Below are 20822 nucleotides of genomic sequence, written 5' to 3' on the forward strand. Positions count from 1 at the left end.
CCGCAGCCCCGGGACCCTGAGCTTTCTCTGCACCGGGCGCCGCAGCCTGGGCCCCTCCCGCGAGGCGGCTGGTGGCTTCCCTTTGGTTCCCGCCCCGGGACGGGAGGCTCCGTCCGCTCCTTGGGCAGCCGGGCGCTCCCTTCTTCTCCCTCCCGCGCTCTCCTCCCCCGTCCGTTTGCAGGGAGGTGCTCTCCTCGGGCGGCGGGGAAGGCGGGGTGAGTGAGGAGAAAACTGCCCGGGGAGACGGGCCAGGGGGTAGAGATGGAGGGTGAAAGGCCAGGGAAATGCGGGGGAACGGTGATGGACGGATGACAAGGACCTGCTGGCAACTCGTGCCCCCTCTGCCTTCCTCGCAGGGAGGAAGCACGGCCCCTGGAGGACCCGGACCGGGAGGAGGGTACTGAGAAAGGCTCGGGGTTTTGATCCAATGAAAGGAGCTTCTCTCAGGGCTATTGCTCTGGGATTCTGGGCTGGGAGGGGGCCTAGGGGTGCCCAGGGTCCCCTTTGGTCTTCCCTGTCTCCCACGCCAGGTTACATAAGGAGGCATTCTGGCACTTCTAGGTAACCAGCCTCTCCCCTGCCCATCCCAGTTTAGAAGGCTCCCTTCTGCCCTTCCCCTCAAAGGAGGCTGGGGGGATTGGTCCTTTCCCCTGGACTCCTGGACCCCTGGACCCTGGGGTGGCAGAGCCAGGCTTTGCCTGAGTCAGTGGGAGGAGCGGGGAAAACGGGGAGGCCCTGGCTCTTTTGCAGGGATGGATGGGCCATTGGTGAGGCTAGAGATGGAGAGGCTGGTGGAAGGGGAAATCAACCAGCCCTTTGGGGCATCTCCAGTTGCAAGATTGCCTGACCCTTGCCCATGCGCTGCCCTCCCTAATGGCATCCAGAGCAGGGGGCTAGGGCCCCAGCACATGTGCTCAGGGCAGATGTGCTCACGTCTGTGTCTCAGAAAGGGCTTGCAGGCTGTGTGGGTTTGTATACCCAGGTTTCAATCTTGGTGGGCTCTCCCCAGGGTCTTAGTTTGAGGAGCATCAGGAACTGTGAAGCTTTGAACCATGTTTGGGTACTTTTGTACTAAAATGTCCTTTAAGTCCTTGCTAGGAGCTGTGTTCACATATCATTTCCCTTCCCCCCGTAATCTCCTTTCCCTGAGGGTTTTAAAAAACACCTCCCATTGCTTTTACCTTTCCAGCGAATCTGGTTGCAGCTTGGATGGATGTCTTATCTTCCTTTGCAGGTTTCTAGGCGAGAGTTTAACCAGGTATCAGGTGTGAGCACGGCTCTGATTTTATATAAACCTGAGAACCGGGGAAGAGAAGCAAGATCTATTCTCATGCCTCTGAGCAGTTAAGGTTTTGCCTTGTTTAAAACAGGGAGGATGGATTTCTCAAAGACTCTTCTGTTCCCCTTCTACTTTGGCTTTGGTTCAGAGCTGCAGGCAGCTCCAGAATCTTCCTGAAGAGCTGGGTGCTATATGATTTGAAGGGCTGCAGGAAAGCATGGGTTTGTAGGCCTCTGACTTTTCTCCTAGCTTGGTTGCAGCCACCTCCAAGGAGATGTGTCCCTAAGTGCTAACGGTGTCCCCTAGGAAGGGTTTGAATAAGGGTCTCCTCACGCATCCACTGCCTAGCTTTTGTAGCCATCAGGGAAAGCTCTTCTTGTCTCTGTACATCTGCTGTTGTCTTCCCACCTGTTTGCACGATGTGTGGGCATCTTTTCCAACCTGCAGGATCCTTGGCAGGGCTAGGCTCTCTGGGCCCTGTTTGTCTGGGGGCTACTAGTGTTGCAATGGGCTGCCTGTCTCTTGAGTGTCTGTTTCTAGCTCCACTCTGGAAAGGAAGGGTCCAATTGCAGACTCCAGGCTGGCCTGCTCTGTGTTCATTCAGGCCCAGCTCAACTTGAGCAATCAGAGCCAGGGTTGAGGGCAAGCTACATTCTTTTCTGCTTTTCTGCTGCAGGATGCAGTTTGCTTTTTTTCCATGCGAATGAATTATGTTTGAAACCGAAATGGGAGGAAGAGAAAAATGGAATGAGTGTGTATGGGTATGTGTGTGCGCATACCTACATAGGCAGGGCGAGAGCAGCAGGCACATTATTTTTCCATTTTCCTTTAATTAAGGCTCTGTGGAGGTGTGTTTGAAAACAGAGGGTCTCCTATGCCTTTGAGGAGGGTGAGAACACTGTTTTGGCTGCGTCCCGGGCCATATGCAGCGTATGGTGGCCAATGAAACCGGGCCTGGCTCGTTCTGTTGCTTGTCTTGGCAGTCGGTTCGGTGGCTTGTGTTACCAGCTCTGGAACTTAGGGGCTGCCAAGCTCCGTGTGCCTGTGTGTATGTGTGTGTGCATGTGTGTGCACCCGCTTGTGTGTGTGTGCGTGTGTGTCTGTGTATGTGTGTACGTGGTTTGGCCTTTCAAAACTCAGCAGAGACAAATGCCTTAGCGACCCAGTCTTGGAAATTTCAGCCTGTGTTTCTTTACAGTTACTGCTGGCTGTGGGAGGCCCAGCCAGAGCCCACCATACTTAGTTGTTGTTGTTGTTTCAGTCTCTTTTCTTGCTGCAGCCCGTGGGATTCAGTTGTAGAACTCCATTCCCAAAGCTTTAGCTGGCCAATGGCGTGTTTACAAAGGACCAAAGCAGTTATCACGCTCTGTGTGGACGTCTGTGCCATGTGTGGTACTATAACCCCTGTTACCAAGGACAAGAACTGGGCTGAGGCAGTAAGAGAGGATGGAAAGCTTGTCCAGTGACAGTACTTTCCTGGCAGAAATGACTTCATGTGTATTTATTGAGCACCTACGTTAGGCAGAGGACAAAGCTGTGTCTATAGGCAGGGTCTTCTTGGAAGCATTTCTCTGGTCTCCAGGGAAGAGCAGGAGTCCCCTAGGGGAAGGTTGCAGGTTCTTCTTTGGCTGGGATGGCCATGCAGGGGTCATGCCTGCTGTGTGCAGTGGCTTCTCCTGAGCCCAGCCATCCCTCATCGTTTTCTTATGAAGACCCGAGGCGTGACCCCTTCCAAGCAGCACAGGGATGGAGTAGACTGAAGGACACAGAAGATGCTGGTCCTCCACTTCTGGGGCTGAAATGGAAACCCAGCTTGTTGGTGGTGCCTTTGTTGCCAGTGGTCTATGCAGCTGTGTTCTGGCCTGCAGGGTAGAGGAGACCTTAGAATAAACTGAGACGAAGGGCAGGTGCTGGGCCCCATTTCTGTACCTTTGTGCACAGCCCTGACCTGGCACCCGTTGTTTGTATTCTGCAGTTAACTGTCAGGATGCAGGGTGGCCCTACCCACTTGGGATTTAGAGCTGGAAAGTGAGAGAGCAGAGAATCCTCTGAGGAGACTCCTTCTAGTGGCTGTAGGAAAGGGAGACCACTGTTAGTGGGAATACTCCAGAAGGGACCTTGAGGGGTCATGCAGCACCAGCGCCTCTCCAGGAAGGAAGGGCCCTGTGGCTACGCTGACTTCACACTCACTATGTGCAGGCGCTGTTCCAGGTACTTTCCAGGCATTAACTCATTTAATCCTCTCAGCAGCCATCCAGGGCAAATAACACTATGATTCCCACTTTACAGCTGAAGAGAGTGAGGCTCAGAGAGATTAGGGAACTGGTCCAAGCTCACACAGCTGGTAAGGGGCAGAGCTCGGACTCACACGCAGGCGACAGGACTCCAAAGCTCCCTCTCTTACCCCACCTCCCTCCCCTGCCTGCAGAGCTGGGGACAGCCAACATTCTCAGTCTCGGGGCTTTCTCCATCCTCCTGCTCCTCGCCTCCTGGATCCCCTTGTCTTTTGGAAGCTGGTTGACCTACATGATTCAGTTTCCAAGAGAGAGGTCATCCTGGATGACTCTGTAGCTCCAAGAAGAAGTCTGGTGTTTAATTCTCCAAGATTTGTGATAGTGGGTACTACGCTCTATGATCACTCGCCCGGTACCATTCTCCTCCTCTCCTGCCCTCTGCATCCTCTTGTCTCCTGGGAATCTTCCTGGGTGCCAGCTCCCAAGACCTCCCACTCTTCTTGCCGACTCTCAGTTGCCACGCCCTGCCCTTGACTTCCAGCCCCACCGTTGCTCCTGAGGCTTGGCCTGTAACCCTCCCCACTCCTTGACTTGACACTTTCTCGTAGCTCCAGGCCTGAGCCTCAAGCCATCTGCACTCACATGCACACCCATTCCTGGTTCCTGATGCCAGCCCAAGCCAGCTGCTTGCCTGGAGGGGACCTAACCTTCTCAAAGAGGCCCAAAGGGATTTTATAGCCTCCGTTAAACTGTTGTTTCTATGGACATGAAGTCCATGATGCCGATCCTAAGTTTCTCTTAACCTGCCTTTTTATTTTTATTTTTTTCCTTCACTTGTCTTTGCCATCCTGGATGAAGATACCGACTACTGGCTACTTTCTAATAAGACTATCCCTTTATAAGTTTGACCCATCAAAGCAAGACCATTATTTATTTATAGACACTCCCATGAAAAAAAGATTTATGGTATCCTGCAGATGTACGAACAGCAAACAAGAGAAGAAACTAAGAGGGAAGTGACCGCTACCTTTTTTCTTTTAGCTGAAATGACTCTTCATGTGAATATCTCCCAGGAGAGCCCATTTTCTAGACTTGAGATGTTTTTGGCTTTTCTTCTGCTTTGCCTTGCCCAGACTAGATTGTGCACCTACAAATCCCTGAGGAAGTCAGAGTAGGGAGATACAGATAGCGGATCCTTTCTTCCAGCTCTTTCCCTGTGGATCCATCTGGCCCCTGCTTTCCTCAAGCTGGCTTTTAGTGAGCGGCATCAGATCACCCATAATCTCGGGCTCAACAACGGCTTAGGGTGGACTGTGACCTTCTGAACCCTTTCTGTCTCATTCATGCCTTGCTAGCCAGTCCCCATCTCGGACTTGTACAGACCCAGCTTCTCTTTGTTGGTTAGCTTCCAGCTGATTCCTAGTCAGTGTCCCAAATTGCCAAAGTCTTTTTGGACTCCAGGCCTGTGTTTTGAGGCACAAGCCCCGTTTCCCAATTTGGATGTTCTGCCAACCTATGGCGCTTGCTCGCTATTTACGCACCGCGGTCACTAATGGAGACACGGAGGGTGTTTATCTGCCTTTCAGACCTCCTGGGCTTTGAAGGGAAAAAACTCCGGGTTCTTCTCCTAAAGCTTTTAGTGAATAGTTCTCCTTTTCCTACTAAATTGTTTCCGTATGGAACAGCCAGTCTGGGAGATGATTTCACCTCTTGTCATCTCTCCTAAGTCTCTCTTGAAGTGGGTAAATTCCTCCTGGCTCTTATGTGTTCCCCGCCGCCGCCACCACCACCACCACCACCACCCCTTTTTTTAATAGATCCCTAAATCACATCAAATTGTTTTATTTTTCAAATCACCAAAGTCGCCTTTCAGCCTTAGATAGTCAGCCAGCTCTTTGCTGTTAATGAGGATCCAATTATGAAAGGCAACCACCCCGCTCCTCGGTCTCCCGCCCCCCACCCCAGAGATGTTTAGGATGACTTCTCGCTGGCGAGTGTCAGCTGTCGTGGTTGTCGGGTTGTCTCCTAGGGAAGGCAGGGTTAAGGGCTTTGTGGTTTGTATCTGAGCTGTTAGGGGCTCCCTCGCGGGAGAAGGAAAGAAAGGAAGATCTCTGCTTCTCCAAACAAAAGCCTGGCGCCTGGTCCCCTGGGTGAGGCTTGTCACTGGGATAGATTCACAGGGGAGCAGCAATGGCACGAATTTGTGGGGCCACTGCTCCCAGGGGGTGGCACCCCTCCAGGGGGTTCCACAGTAGCAGATAATTCATTATATTTGGGGATCATTTGTTAGTGTCTCATTTATACCATCTGTATGAAGATAAACAGAAGCTGCACGCAGACACCGTCATTCCTGGAACGGAGTGGGGTCTGGCTTCCATCTCCTGGAGACGGCTTAGGCAGGGAAACACACAGAAGCCTCCAGAGTATTTTTCTTGGGGTCTACTGTGGGAACGAATACCCTGGAGGTGGAATGATGGCCTGGCAACGAGCATCTAAGCTTCCAGAGACAGATTTTTATGCCACTTGCGGAATTTTGCTCTGCCGTGAATTTATCATTTGTTCGTTCATTCACTCACTTACTGATTCAACATGCATTTATTGATGACGCTTTCTGTGCCAGAAATGGTGCTAAGCACTGGGGACACCTGGGCAGCACCCAGCCATGACAGCTGCTGGCCACTGGAAGTCACCCCTTCGCTTGCCAGGTGGCCACACAGTTAGTTAGGGCCGGGCACAGTTTTGCCACATAGGAATGGGTTCTTGCACTGGCCCCTTTCCTGCTCTCTGTAGTGGAGGGCGGGGGGAACGTGCAGCTCCTTCCTGGTGCTCTGGAGCGGCCTCCTGGCGTGGCAGCCTGCAGCCCTCTCTGCGTTGCAGGCTCAGTTCCAGGGCGTGGAGAGTGGCTCTCTTGCTGCCCCTGGACTCCGGTCCAGCTCAGGGTCCGGGAGGATCACAGCACAGGGAGCACTCATATGTGAGAGGTCTCAGGGGCCCATATCTATGTCTGGGCTCCCGCTCAGGCTGCCATGGGTTATTCAGGGAAGTTCTCTGTGAGATCTCTGTGGATCTCTGTAGGAGGCAGAGGGTCCTCTGTGCAGGAGAATGACCCTCTACTATGGGCTGGTGTCTGCAAGTCCACCATGGAAGGTTATTCCTTCTGCCAAAGGCATCAACACCGCTTCCACCCAGGAGGGGAAACAAAAAGGGCAGAGTGAGAAAGCTTTGGTCCCAACATCCGGGGACCAGGAGTCTCACCCTGGCTCTGTCCCTCTTTATCTGTGTGATGTTGAGTGGGTCATTTAACCTCTCTGAGCTTCAGTTTTCTCATGTCAAAATGAGGATATGGTTTGGGTGAGCACAGGGCCTTCTTTAGCTCTAAGTCTATAACTCTATGTGATTGAGTCTCAGATCCTTTTCTGAGACGGCCCAGGGGACACTGGGTGCTAAGGAAGGGGAGAAGGGATGTGGGGTGGGAAGGAGCGGCTGAGGGGACCAGGTGTGGGAGATGCAGTAGGTGGAACACACATGAAAGAGCTCGGGGGGCCGGGTGCGGTGGCTCACGCTTGTAATCCTAGCACTCTGGGAGGCCGAGGCAGGAGGATTGCTTGAGGCCTTGCGCAAGAGTGAGACCCAGTCTCTACAAAAAAATAGAAAAACTAGCTGGGCATGGTAGCATGCACCTGTAGTTCCAGCTCCTCAGGAGGCTGAGGCAGGAGGATCACTTGAGTCCAAAAATTTGAGGTTGCAGTGAGCTATCATGATGCCACTGCACTCTAGCTGGGGTGACAGAGCAAGATCCTGTCTCAACAACAACAACAGAAAAAGGAGCCTGGGGACACCAAATACAAACTTTGGTGCAAGGCTGGGAGCTGTGGGCAGATGGCTTCCTGGGCACATGCAGCAGGTGTTCTGAGGATGAAACGGCAGGTCCATCATCCATTACCATGTACCTTTCTTTAAACAAAGTGATGTCCAGTGGAAGCCTTTGTGGTTTGCACGTGCAAATTACTTGCATGCTTTCCCCCTGGGAGTGCAGAACCTATTGAGAAGTAGACACTGGACTCAGACAGGGAACTGAACTTCACTGTCAAAAGTGAATGGAGATGGAGAATGGGGCTTGCGCTTGTGGCCACAATGGGCTCACGAATGCCCCTCTCTTGAATGATCTAGACCTGAGAACCTGAATGGGGGCAGGTGGTTGTGGGTCTCCCTCCAGGGCCACTCCTGCAGGAGGCAGATAGCCCAAGAACCGCGTGGCCCAACAGAGATGCGTGGTCTGACGGACAGCAGATCAATCTCCCGTCTTGCCAAATGCATCTCCCCCCATGGGCAGAGAGTAGGCTGAAGATTTTTTTCTCAGGATTTCTAAGACCCTGGGGCTTTTGATTTTATGGTCCTGGGCAGAAAGATGAGAAGAGAGAGAAATGATTTTCTTTACAGGACTGGAATCCAGGAGCAGTTTTGTACCAAAATGCTACTTAAATGCTGCTTAGAAGCTAAGACTGTGCACATCTGACCTCCGTGTTCCTAGGGCCTGCTGGCTCATAGTAGGTGGTCAGTGACAAGGTGGATGGAGAGGTAGGAGCCCTTTAAGGGACTAGATGGCTTTATTGGCAGCCCAGCACTCTTCCCGGCCATCTGAGCCTTGCAGTGACCATTTCTTTACCCATGAACTTCCCCCAGTAAAGGGAAGGAAGAAATAAGAACCCCCTTTGTGTTGACCTAATTGATGTCCTTTCATGGCTGAATCTGTCTTCCCTTGTAGACCTTTCGGGTCTGGCAGAGCTAGAATATGTGTTTGCTCTGAGGATGAAGGGACCATGAAGAAATTTTCTGGTACTGGGTTCCACTGGGAAAGCACACGCTAATTAATTCCACCTCCTTTGCCTCAGCCTCTTCCTCATAGATATCAGATACGTGAGCCCGCACACACACTCTCTCTTTCTTTAACTTAGATTTGGTTCATCTGCTATTCAGGGTGTCTTAACAAGTATGCAGAATAGAATGTCTGATTTGAGGGGAGGCACCATGCCAGACCAAAAATAGCTCCCTCTCAAACAGGTGCAAAGGTGCTTGAGATTCCGCCATTATCATTCGCTCTCTTTAGGGGCTGTCTGTTGCCAGTTAAATCCCAGCTCCCCCAGTTTTAACTGTGTTTAACCTTGAGGGAGTTATCTTTCTAAGCCGTGGCTTCTACCTCTGTGTAATGGTCTCTGGTCCGGTCTAACGTGGCTGGTGGAAGGATTACCCGGTGCCTGGCACATAGCAAATTCTGAGTCAATGTTGCCTATGATTGTGAAGTATTTTGTTTAAAAAAAAAAAAAGGAAAACACTTCTGGCAGGTGGCAAGGATGACCTTGGTGTGGATGAATTGATCAAGTTTTCCTCTGTAATAGGAAGGACTTCAGGGCAGGAAGAGCAACTGGGTGGGGAGGGGATTCAGGGGAACGTTGGTGAAGGAAGCCCCAGGTCCTGGCAAGGGTCGGGGGGTTAAGCCCTCCTGGAGCCCCTACCTGGCTGACTGTGCCTGTCCTCTTCTTTCGCCCACTCCAGGCTGGCCTGCCGCTCCTCCTGCTATGATGCCTGGGCAGATCCCAGACCCTTCTGTGACAGCGGGCTCTCTGCCAGGGCTCGGCCCCCTGACCGGACTCCCCAGCTCTGCCCTGACCGCAGAGGAGCTGAAATACGCCGACATCCGCAACCTAGGGGCCATGATCGCACCCTTGCACTTCCTAGAGGTGAAACTGGGCAAGAGGCCCCAGCCCGTGAAAAGTGAGGTGAGCAGAGCGTCTTACCCCAGCAGAATCCTGGGGTAGGAGACCTGGGTTAGAGTCCCAGCTCTGGCCCTAAACCTGCCGTTTGGTACCTTGGCCTTGCCGTTCAAAGTGTGGTCTGAGGACTGGTAGCATCCGTGCCATCCCAAGGCTTGTTAGAAACGGGCGATCTTGGCCTCAGCCTAAACCTTCTGAGTAAGAATCTGCATTTTAAAAGATCCCGAGGGATTGATGGATGCAGATTGAGAAGCACGGGGCTAGCGTAGGATGCTTAACCTGTGTCTTCCAGGGGCAGGGAAGAGTGATGATTATAACAGTAATGAACGATAATGTGTTGGCAATCTCTCTGGAGTGGCGGAAGATCAGGCCAGATAATGGAAATGCGCACGTGTTTCGAAAAGTATGCAAGGGAATGCCAATATTGGGTTATCTTTAAAAATTGTCGTCATTAGTCACATCACGGCCTCCACCCCTCTTGGCCCCTGTCTGCAACTGAACGAGGGAGCTTGGAAGAAGAGTGGCGTGGCCTCCCTTCCTAAGCAGCTGCCTTAGATGGTGGTTTGCAAAGGACCCACATGTGGAGCAGCCCCTGCTCAGGTCCCCTGCACCTAAAGCTCTCACCGCCCTTTTCTTGGGGCACTGCTGAGCAGCAGAAGTCCCCAGCATGGCAGAGGATCAGTGCAGGGTATGCCCCCAGCCACCTGCCCAGGGCTGGCCATTTGTCCAAAGGCTTGCCCCAGGGAGGCCTGCCAGGCCTGCCGGAGTAGCTGCCACCTGGAAGGAAGGAAGGGAGAAGGATCCCGTGGCGGGAGGCAGAGAGGAGGCTGGGGTGGGCAGGGCATGGGAAGCAGCTGAGCATCAGGTGCTTGGTGGCCCTGCCTGGGGGGCGCAGTCACAAAGGTGTGCCTCGGTGGAGCTCAAAGGGCTGGAGAGAGGGATTCTTGAACGGAGAAGGGTGTCTGGGTACCCACAGGGGAGAGGGGGAGAGTTGGGCATATTATGCAACTACTTCTCAGCTCCCCTTCTCCCCACGAGCACCATAAAAGCTGCAGAGAAGGACTGCTGGGGGCTTGGCCGGGGTGGCGTACTGGCTGTTTGCAGGCTGGGTATGGCTCTCAGATGTGTTTTGTTTGGCCAGCACCGTGTTTTAAAAGAAACTCAAACCCACATTTCACTTGAAAATTTTGATTAAAAAATTGGAAGATCTGGTCCCACACTGGCCTGTTCCGGGTGGCAGCGGCGAAATGGAATGACAGAGCCACTTCACTTTTTCTTGTCTCCAGTTTGCCACAGGCGCCTACACCTCCCTGTCATTCTGGATCCTGCTTACACTGTTGGTTTTGCTTTTGTTACCACCAGCTGCCTTCCTTTACCTCCACTGCCTGGTCCCTGCTGTGCCCACCTGCACTCAAGACACCTGAACTAGGTACAGCGTAGGTGCCCACTGAGGACTGTTGATTACAAGATGAGAGTTGACTGTGATTCTATTCTCCTGAATTGATCTTGTAAATCAACGTGCGGTTGATAGCACTTCCTGGCTTATTTAGTGTTGTGTTTTCTTTGTGGAGGACCCTGGTCTTTTGGCCCTCTGCGAGTCACCTTCCTAGGTCCATGACTTGAAAGCATCTGTTTCTGGGCCATTCCACGGTGTAATTGCCATTGAGAGCCAGCAGCTAAGCAGTTTCACCGGGTGGAAACAGCCAGGTGCCCTGGGCGGGGGTTTGCCCAGCTGGGGTTTGCCTGGGGCGCTGAGTTACCACCTCTCTCTCTGCAAAAGACACTGAAGGAACTTTCCTTTTCTTTGGAAAAGGCCTTTATTTGGGTTGGGTATTTTTACATTTTACAGCCACCCCCAAATTGGTGGCATCTGCCCTGTACCTGCCAGTGACGCGCTGTCCTCACAGGCACCCACAGACGTGCACCATCGCGGCCGTGAAAATAACAAGCCGTTTTTAGGGCGTATTTGCATGTCCTCTCCCTCGCTGTCAGACTGCAGTTGCTGTGGGGGCGGAGAGGCAGATGGAGAGGCGAGGAACGAGGAGGAACGAGGATCGTGCTGGCGGAGCGGGAGGCCCGCCCTGCTCTGGGAACCGACCTCCAAATGCTTCCTAAGTCAGACCCCGGGTGCAGGGGGGGACCTGATTTTTGGAGCATCTAAAAACTCAAGGGGGTGGGGAGAGAAACTTGCAGCCGAAGAACGTGTGTTGCAAAGATGTATTTGCATAGGGCAAACTGCCTTTCATGGATTTTCACGTCAGCATTTTAGACTAGTAGCAGTTTCTTAAATAATAAGATACTAGCTCACATTTATTAAACATTTAATATGTACCAGGCTGTGCGCTAAGTGGTTGATACGCGTGGTCTTGTTTATTCCTTACTCAATCCTGGTGACCAGGTTACCCCCGTAATAGAGAAGAGGAATTCAAGGTCTAGGGAGGAGGTTCAGTCACTCAGGGTCACGCTGCTGGACAGTGGCAGCACTGGGGCCTGGGAGGCGATGACGGTGCCGCTGCTCTTACAGCCGTTTCTGACTTGTGCTGAGCTAAGCACCAGGCACGGTACGAGGCACTGTTCGTGAAGGTCCTCACTTGAACCCTGTGAAGTAATTGTTTTTGTCATTATACCCACATTACAGATGAGGTCCACAAGGCTTAGAGAGGTCCAAGGTCACTAGCTGGGAAGTGAGCCCAGGCAGACTGACTTCAGAGCCAAAGCTTTAACCGTGTGCTGTGCTGTCTCCTTCCCCCACTAGACCCCTTCCAGGCCTCTAGACAGAGTTCTGTTGGGCTGGGGAGGCCAGATGGACCTGAACCTGGCCCCAGACGCTTGATCATTTTGACGACATGGCCCAGTCCGTGCTGAGCCCTGCAGTTCTCCAGCCTCGTCGTCTCCCGTGCCACAGAGAGCGCGCGGGCCAAGCCACTGTGCAGGCAGCTGTGTCAGGGCTGGCTCGGGGCTGTCCACCCTGCAGAGGCCAGCAGTCTCCTGGGCCGGGTCCAAAGGCACGATGCAGTTCAGTAAAAGAAAACTGGAGGAATTAAGTTAAACAACAGGTTTCGTGAACTATAAAGTGCTTTGTGTTGCTGTCGTTGTTATTATATAGCTGACTCATATTGTTAAACTGTTTGGTGCCAACTGCTTGCCTGCAGTCCATTTGTTCACCTGATATTTGTTAAGCACCTACTGTGTGCTGAGCACTGTGCCAGGCGCTGAGAACTGAACTACAGACAAAGTGACAAAGTCCCACATATCTTGGAGCCATATGTTGTAGTGAGGGCGTCCAGAGATAAGCAAGTTAATATGCGATAAAAAAGGGCAGGTAGTGTCAGAACCATGAAGAAAAATTAAGTGGAGCAGGAGGGTGGACAGTGGCAGGACTGCTCAGTTTGATGGTCAGCCAGGGGCTCTGGGGACGTCATTTCCTGGGTCACGTTAGAGCTGTTGCTTCTTTCTTCCCTCTTTCTTCTTCTTTCCTTTCCAGTATTCCTTTTCAAGACAGCTTTGTCCTCTGGCTTTCTCGAGAGCTTTCCTTCCTCCGTTTTTCATCCTGCTGTCCCTATTGGCCTGAAGATCTTGGCCCTTCCCGGCTCGCAAGCGGGCTGCTGTGGCTATGGTGGCCACACCCTGCCTGTGGGCCTGGAATGCATTTTCAGTTGGGAGGGGAGGGCGGCCAGAGGCCCCATCCTTGCACACACAAACACCCACCGAACTCTCAGTTCACAAACAACCTGCCGGACGGGACCCCTCACCCTCTGGGCCACTCTGCAATGCCCTAGAGGGGACTCGAGAATTCAAGGGAGGCTGGACTGGATGACCTGTTAAGAAAGGAGTCAGCCTACAGATGAGTCTTGTTGAGCCCTCAGAGTGTGGTTTTCTTTTTCTTTCTTCCTTTCTTGTTTTTGTTAAATTGAATGAATTGCTATATTTAAAAGCTGGGAAACGTAGACTTTCTTTCTTTCTTTTTCTTTTTTGTTTTTGAGACAGGGTCTCTCTTTGTTGCCCAGCTAGAGTGCAGTGGCGTCATCACAGCTCACAGCAACCTCAGACTCCTAGGCTCAAGGGATCCTCCTGCCTCAGCCTCCCGAGTAGCTGGGACTACAGGTGCACACGACCACACCTGGCTAATTTTTCTAGTTTTTGTAAAGACGGGGTATCACTCTTGCTCAGGCTGTACACTTTCTTACTTCTTTCAAAAAGCCAGAATATCTAGTCACTCTAGGCCATACCTTTATATGCAACAAGAGGCTGAGGCTGAGGCTGAGGAGCAGATGCTGTCTGTACTAGCATGCTGTCTTTAGTTCGCCAAAGTCTCCACTGCTCCCTGTTGCCTTACACCCAGCCCACTTCACAGTGTCTGTGTCACCAGCCTGTGTGTGAGTTTGTGTCCCCTGTTTAGGTCCCATGGGCATGGACTACATCATACATTTCTTTTTACTTCTACCAGACTCTGTTCAGTGCCTCACATGGATTGTACCTGTCTAATACTTGCTAGTCGGTTTGAACATTATTAATGGTGTCAACTCGGCAAGTCACGTAAACTTTCTGTCTCTCGATTGCTGTATCTCTCAATTCCTACCTCCAGCCGTTGTTCGTTAGCTTTCTATTCCTGAATTTAAGTGGCTTCAGGCAGAAAAAAAGAGAACACAATGACAATCAAACCAACCATTCCCAGACTTGGCTGATCATTAAGACAGCTTGGGAAACTTCTTAAAAAAACAGATTTTTCAGACCCTACCCCAGGCTCACGGAATCGGAATTTCTGAGGGTAGAGTCCGGGCAGTCTGTGTAGTTAGTAGGCTCAGAGATTCCCCAGCTGCATTTGGGAAAGTGACTCTAAACTGTTTATACCTCTCCTCAGGCTCTTCTGATCCTTGTCAGGAAGCATTCCAAAGGTTTCACTTTGAGGAATCAGTGAATGTCACATGCCACCATGGACCGTCCTTTCCAAGGTGATGCAGTTTCCTGCACATATTCCACCTGGTCACCGGATCCATGTCCTTGTTATTTTCAGCGCAGGAGAGGACACTTAACTGTGGATTTCACATTGGTAATGTTCCACCTTCTCCAGGACACCTGGAGAACATTAGAGGGTTTTCACCTTCAGGTGAAGTGTGAATTAGAATCTATGGACCACAGGGTGGCCTTGGAAGGCATATTCCCTCTCAGCCACAGGTGGTCTTCCCAGAGTTTGTTCATAACAGACCAAGACGTTCATCCATGTTTAGCCTGAGCATAAAAAGTTGCCCCAAAGCAGCTGATGTGCTGGGTAAATGTTGGCCTAAGCATGCTTGTGTTTTTAGTGATTTGAAACACAAAGGCAGCCCACTGACATTTTTTAGCAAGCCTTGCATAATTGGTTTTTAATTTGTGGCTCTTCGGAATAGCATTGGCCTTCTTCCCCCTGACTCAGATTCTTTTTTGGTCTCATACTTGTTTGGCAGAGAGATCCAATCTGTCCTTTCTTGGAACAGAATCTCCTAACTCATCTTTGAAATCCTTAATTTCCACTTTAGTTCCGTTACTTTGTTAGCACATTTTAAAAAGCTGTTAGGTTTTTTTTTTTAAATGATTAAAATTGAGGGCGAATGAGTGATAGTTAAAGGCAGCTATGAATGTGTTTAACATTGGCCCCTGTGGTATTGAGCCTTATTGGATACTATAGCCTGAGCATTCACAAGGGTTCTGAAGCCTTTATTTAAAATCAGAGGTTGGTCACACCCAGTGTGGTCCCAGCACAGGGCCCCCTGGAGAGGTGGTGGTAGGGATGTGGCTGGATCTGTATGTTCTTAGCAGGAACCAGACACCTCTGAAAGGTTCAGGAAGTCCCATGGCTGCTTCTCCTATTTTCTATCTTAGCATGGATGGGGATAATAATGGCACCTACCTTGGTGTTGCTATGATGATTAAATGAACTAATGCAGGTACAGGTTTTATATGATGCCTGGCAATTTAAGAAGACACACATATGTAAGGTAGGGTTGTGTTTCACTTTTCAGATATGTCAATCATAGAAGTTAGTTTTTATAATTGAATCAGAAACTTGCTTCTTGGGCTTTTGTTTCCTTGAGGTACTTTGCCCTTGGAAATGGTGGGTAGCCTCAGTGTTTGGAGGTGCCTGGATGTCGTGGGAACAGGGCACCATCCTGGCTTCCTAACCAGAGTGGCTGCTTCCTGGGAAGAGCTCTGCGCTTAGGTTCAAGCTTCTGGGTTCAAAGTCTTGCTGTCCCTCTCATTCCCAGTTGACTTTGGGTAAGTCAGCTGAGTTTCCTCATCTGCAAAACGAGGAAACTCAAAGAGTCTCGTCGTGAAGATTAAGTGGGGCACTGTGTGAAAGATAGACCTTGGCTGCAGTGCAATATGTGTGTAAATTACCTTCATCAGGGCCTGAGTCCATTTGTAGTGCATCATCTATTCTGACAGCGCTGGCCTTTCCAATGTGTTGGAACTTTGACCTGGGTTTCAGGGAAGCAAGCAGACCTTCCTGTTTCTGGTTGTTTATGCAGTTTAGATGCAGCTGGGGTTTTAGTTATCATCAAAAATTATAAATGAGAAGGCTCTTCAACCCTCTGTTTTCCCCTGAGCTGCCTTCTAGGACCACCAGCCCCCAACCTTATCTTGCTTCCTGTGGTGTTAAGGTCATTACTGCATTCCCATCAGCCATTAGGTATTTTTTGCAGCCCTACAAAGTAGCCTCTTCAGTCAATGCTGGGCTTCTTACTTTGATGACCCCAGATCCACTGGCAACATAGACTCAGAGTTGGGAAACTAAGTCCTCTCATGGGTGAGACTCATCTGGCTGAATAACTGTGGAGCCACTGAAGTCTCTCTTCCCTCTACTGTGCCCAAAGGCACGAGGTAACTTGGTCTGAGGTTGGAGCACGGAGACCTAGAAGGACATGTGGACAGATTCAGGCATGCTGTGAAGGTGCTGGGAGGGAGGTCCTGGGCCTGCCCTGGGTTTAGCCATCCCTTGAGGTTGTGCACAACCTGCCATGTGCTGGGGCTCATTGCCTGTGCTCTGCTCCATGGCTGCACGGTCCCCTTTTACTGAGCGTAGTAGTGCATGTGTATGCTCTGGATGACAAACACCTCCACAGTTTGCCTCTGTAGCCCTTCTCCCTATCCGCTGTCAAATCCTCAACTTCCACCAATAAAAACCCTTCGCTTTTTGGAAGCCATGTAGCAAAGCAAAACTGCTGCATGGGAATAGTTTGTCTCTGGAGAGATCACTAGATGTTTGTGCTTTAGTTTCCTCCCTTGTAAAAGTAGGGGATATAGACCCCTACCTCACACCACATATAAAATTAACTCAAATGGATCAAAGACCTAAATTTCATAACTGAAACTATAAAACACTTAGAAGAAAACAGTGATAAACCTTTGGGACCTTGGCTAGGCAGTTGTTTCTTAGCTATGATACAAAAAACAAGCAATAAAATAAAAAACAGATAGATTGAACATCATTGAAATTAAAAACTTTTGTGCTTCCAAGAACACAAAGTAAAAAGACAACCCACAGAATGAGAGAACGTTTTTGCAAGTCATAGATTGGGTAAGGGACCTGTAGCTAGGATATATAAGGAACTATTACAACCATTAATAATAAAAAGACAGATAACCCAGTTGAAAAATGGACAAAGGATCTCAATGCACATTTCTCCAAAGTAAATATATAAATGGCTAAAAAGTGCATTAAAAAATGCTCAACATCATTAGCCATTAAGGAAATGCAAATTGAAACCACAATGAGATACCACTTTACAGCTACAAGGATGACTATAATTTAAAAAGAGAGATAGCCCAGGCATGGTGGCTCATGCCTGTAATCCTCACACTCTGGGAGCCCAAGGTGGAGGATCGCTTGAGCCCAGGAGTTTGAGGTTGCAGTGAGCTATGATGCCACTGCACTCTACCCAGGGTGACAGAGTGGGACTCTGTCTCAAAAAAAAAAAAAAAAAAGATAATAACAAGTATTGTTGGGAACGTGGAGAAGTAGTAATCACAAATTACTGGTAGGAATGTAAAATGGTGCAGCCACTTTGGAAGACAGTCTGGCCGTTCCTCAAAGGCCAAACATAGATTTACCGTATGACCCAGCAATTCCACTGCTACATATACACCCAACAGAAAGGAAAACATATCCACACAAAAACTTGTACATGAATGTTTATAGCAGCATCACTCATAATAGCCCTAAAGTGAAATAATCCAAATGTCCGTCAATTGGTGAATGGCTAAATAAAATGTGTTATATCCATACAATGGAATATTATTCAGCCATAAAATGGAAGGAAGCAGTGATATTATGCATGCTATAATATGGACAAACCTTGAACACATTATGCTGGGTGAAAGAAACCATCATGAAGGACCACATGTTTCATGATTCCATTTATCTGAAATATCCAGAATAGGCAGATCTACAGAGGCAGGAGGTAGGACCAGTACCCTGATTGCCTAGGGGTGGGGAGATGGGAGAAGTAGGGAATGATATCTAAGGGGTATGGGCTTACTTTTGGGGGTGATGAAAATGTTCCAAAACTGACTGTGATGATAGTTGCACAACTCTATGAATATACTAAAAGCTGGTGAATTGTATACTTCAGTGGGCAAATTCTACGTGTGAATTATATCTTGATGAAGCTGTTTAAAAAATGGGGAAGAATAGTATCTGCCTCACAGAGGTATGGGGAGGATGCCAAGGGATCCTGTACGCAGATCACTCGGCGTGTAGCAGTGCTCCAGAATTAGGAGCCAGGGTTATTAAAACCCCATTTCAGGGCAGCAGCAATGAAGAAGCCAGGGTCTAGTTAGGGGCACTTTCTCCTCTTTCCTTTTTATTGCTAGTTGCCATCCAGAAGCAGAGAGAGCCACCTGACAGGACTGCATACAGAACTCGGGAGGAAACATGTTATAGAACAGTGATTTCTAACTCTGGCTACTGATTAGAATTCTCTGGAGAGCTTTTCAAAAAATACTGATTCTCAGCTTGGGCAATAGTGAGACTCTGTCTCTACAAAAAATAAGGAAAATTAGCCAGGCGTTGTGGCTTGCAGCTATAGTCCCAGCTACTCGGGAGGCTGTGGCAGGAGGATCGCTTGAGCCCAGGAGTTTGAGGTGGCAGTGAGCTATGATGACACCACTGCACTCTAGCCTGGGCAACAGAATGAGACTCCATCTCAAAGAAGAAAAAAAAAAAAGAAGAAAAGAAAAGATATCAATTCTGATTTAATTGGTCTGGGTGGTGGTGGTTGCAGGTGGCTCTAACCCTTAGCCACTGGCTGAAACCCTTGGTACAGTAGACACCACCCCAGGTCTTTGAAGGAGTGAGGACATCAGAGTTCAGGACAGAAGGCTTATACAAGCAGTGTACTTTATGGTTTGCAAATGTCTTTTGTAGACATATCACCTCCCCTGATTTGTTCCAACAACCCTATGAGGAAGGTGTTATTACTACCATAAGTTGTTAGGAAACTGAGGCTCATAAGATTCAGTCACTTGCCAAGGTCTCATTTTTAAAGCATAATTTGATTTATTCTATTACAAAAAGCAAGATCCACACACATGTTCATACCTATTACTTATCAAATCTAACACCTTGGAGAGCACTGCCAAGGTGACAGCTGGTGCCAGGTTAATCTATTTTGCATGAACTTCAGAACAAAGCTCTTTCTGCTACTTCTCTTTAACTGCTGAGTGTCCTGAGAGTTCAAGGCAAGCATATCTACCTATCTGTTGCCTACCCATCCACCTTTTGTAACTAACTACTGATCTGCATATGCAAGGAAAACAAAAGACAGGAATAATTTGGATGCTGAGGCTGTCAGAAACCTACTGTCCCACAAAAGCTCTGAGTAAAGGTTTTGCATCAGCCAAAACACATCTTACTGTTCTGGTTGAATGACTATAATAAGTGTGTGATGCAATTGTAAGCTCTGGAATAAAATGCATACCACCTTTATCTATTTAGTATTTTGTGGTATCATTTGAACAAGAAGCTTCTGCTGCTGAAACCAGCCTGAAACCCACTGGTTTATGTCAGCACTACACAAAGTGGGGTCTGCAGACCAGCAGGCCAGCATCTGGGAGCCTGTTAGAAGTGCAGGTTCTTGGGTTTGGCTCTAAACCTACTGAACCACACGCTCCAGAGGGTGGGGTCCAGAGATCCATGATGCAACAAGCCCTCCAGGGGACTCTGATGCTCCGCGCATGTTTGGATGACCTGATCGCCCCTTCCAGCTCTGCCTGGCAATGATTCTATCTTGAGAATGGCTAAAGGATCTAAAACCACATTTTTCCTGGATAGATCCACCTGCCTCGGGTGTTCAATAGTGCCTGTGGTCCCTGAATCTGTGTAAGGCAGGGGTTGTTTTCCGAGTCAGCAAATACCTTAGCGTTTCCAAGCCAGTTATTTCCATGTCTTAAGATACTCAGCATCACTGGTGTTCACGCTCTACGGGACTCTTCAATGAATTAAGCTGGGGAGCTTGTCAATCCACTGGCTCCTTTATTGTTGTAGAAGACAGAATCGGAGCAGCTGTTCTGATGCCTAAGGAACCTTCATTTGCTGTTGCAGACCCGGAGTTCTCTGCAATTCCCGTCTCAGAAAAGGGGAGCCAGTCCACAGCCCTGGCAAAGGGAACTCTCTGCCCCACCTCACCTGCCACGGTGTGGCAGAGTCCCCCTTACCTCCTCTCTGGACTGTAATTACATCCCTTTCCTTACATACATCACAGTAAAATCACCCTTCCATCCTCCAGGCCAGGTATCCCTGGTTGTGAACAGGTCTGGCCCTGTCACTTTGGTGGGATTTACATTAGCTGGCGTTGAGTACCCTTTGTATAGAGGTCGCCGTTCTGCGGGGTGATTTGCGTGTTATCTGTGCTTTCTGCCTGAAAGAAATTGGCTGAAATCCGTGTTTTAGCCACACACCCTGCATACAGATTAAACGGAACTGCCTTGGTGGAGAATAATTAAACCAAGGACCTTGTTTTTCACCTTCATGATGAAAGACAAATGACTTCCAAAGGCTTTAATAAGATGGCTCTTGAAATGTTCTTCGACTTTGGCCAACTCGGGACTTTCAGAACAGCCTTGTTCATAAATATTCTGTGCAACTACTGCATTTTCATTTAATTGTAGATAGAGTCATTTCGCAGGAGCTCTTTCTTGTCTCCATTTTTGATCCAGTGTAATCAAGGCATATTACGCCATTTGTTGTCGTTAAAGAATCAGTTTCAGCTGTATTATTAACTCTTTGAGAAGAAGATGGATTTTTCCCTGCCAGATGCATTCTGCTTCTTACCAGTCTTTGGGGGGTGGTAAGAGTTTTGTGGGGGCCACTATTTCTCCCCTTTTCTCATCTTTTGAAGTGACTGTCCATTGGACAAGAAAACAGATTGATTGCCTAGTGAGAAACCAAATCCCACTAAGCCATAAATATGAAATGGTTCTGAAATAGACATATTTCAGCAAAAGCCATCATTCCCCAAATAGCTCTTCTCCGGCGAAAGGGTTTCCCAGCAATCATCATGT

At 49.4% G+C, this 20822-nt stretch overlaps 1 protein-coding gene across 1 annotated transcript in view; it reads left to right on the forward strand.

The window, feature by feature from the left end:
• JDP2 (Jun dimerization protein 2) overlaps positions 1 to 20822 on the forward strand; it is a 37729-nt gene that overhangs the window by 221 nt on the left and 16686 nt on the right. The window contains exon 2 of the mRNA XM_069465134.1: positions 9067 to 9290. Within this exon, the coding sequence (XP_069321235.1) occupies positions 9090 to 9290 (201 nt within the window). The 5' untranslated portion in view covers positions 9067 to 9089. The remainder of the gene's footprint in view (positions 1 to 9066; positions 9291 to 20822) is intronic.

The sequence above is a fragment of the Eulemur rufifrons genome, chromosome 2 (genome assembly GCF_041146395.1).
Source record: "Eulemur rufifrons isolate Redbay chromosome 2, OSU_ERuf_1, whole genome shotgun sequence".
Classification (NCBI taxonomy): domain Eukaryota; kingdom Metazoa; phylum Chordata; class Mammalia; order Primates; family Lemuridae; genus Eulemur; species Eulemur rufifrons.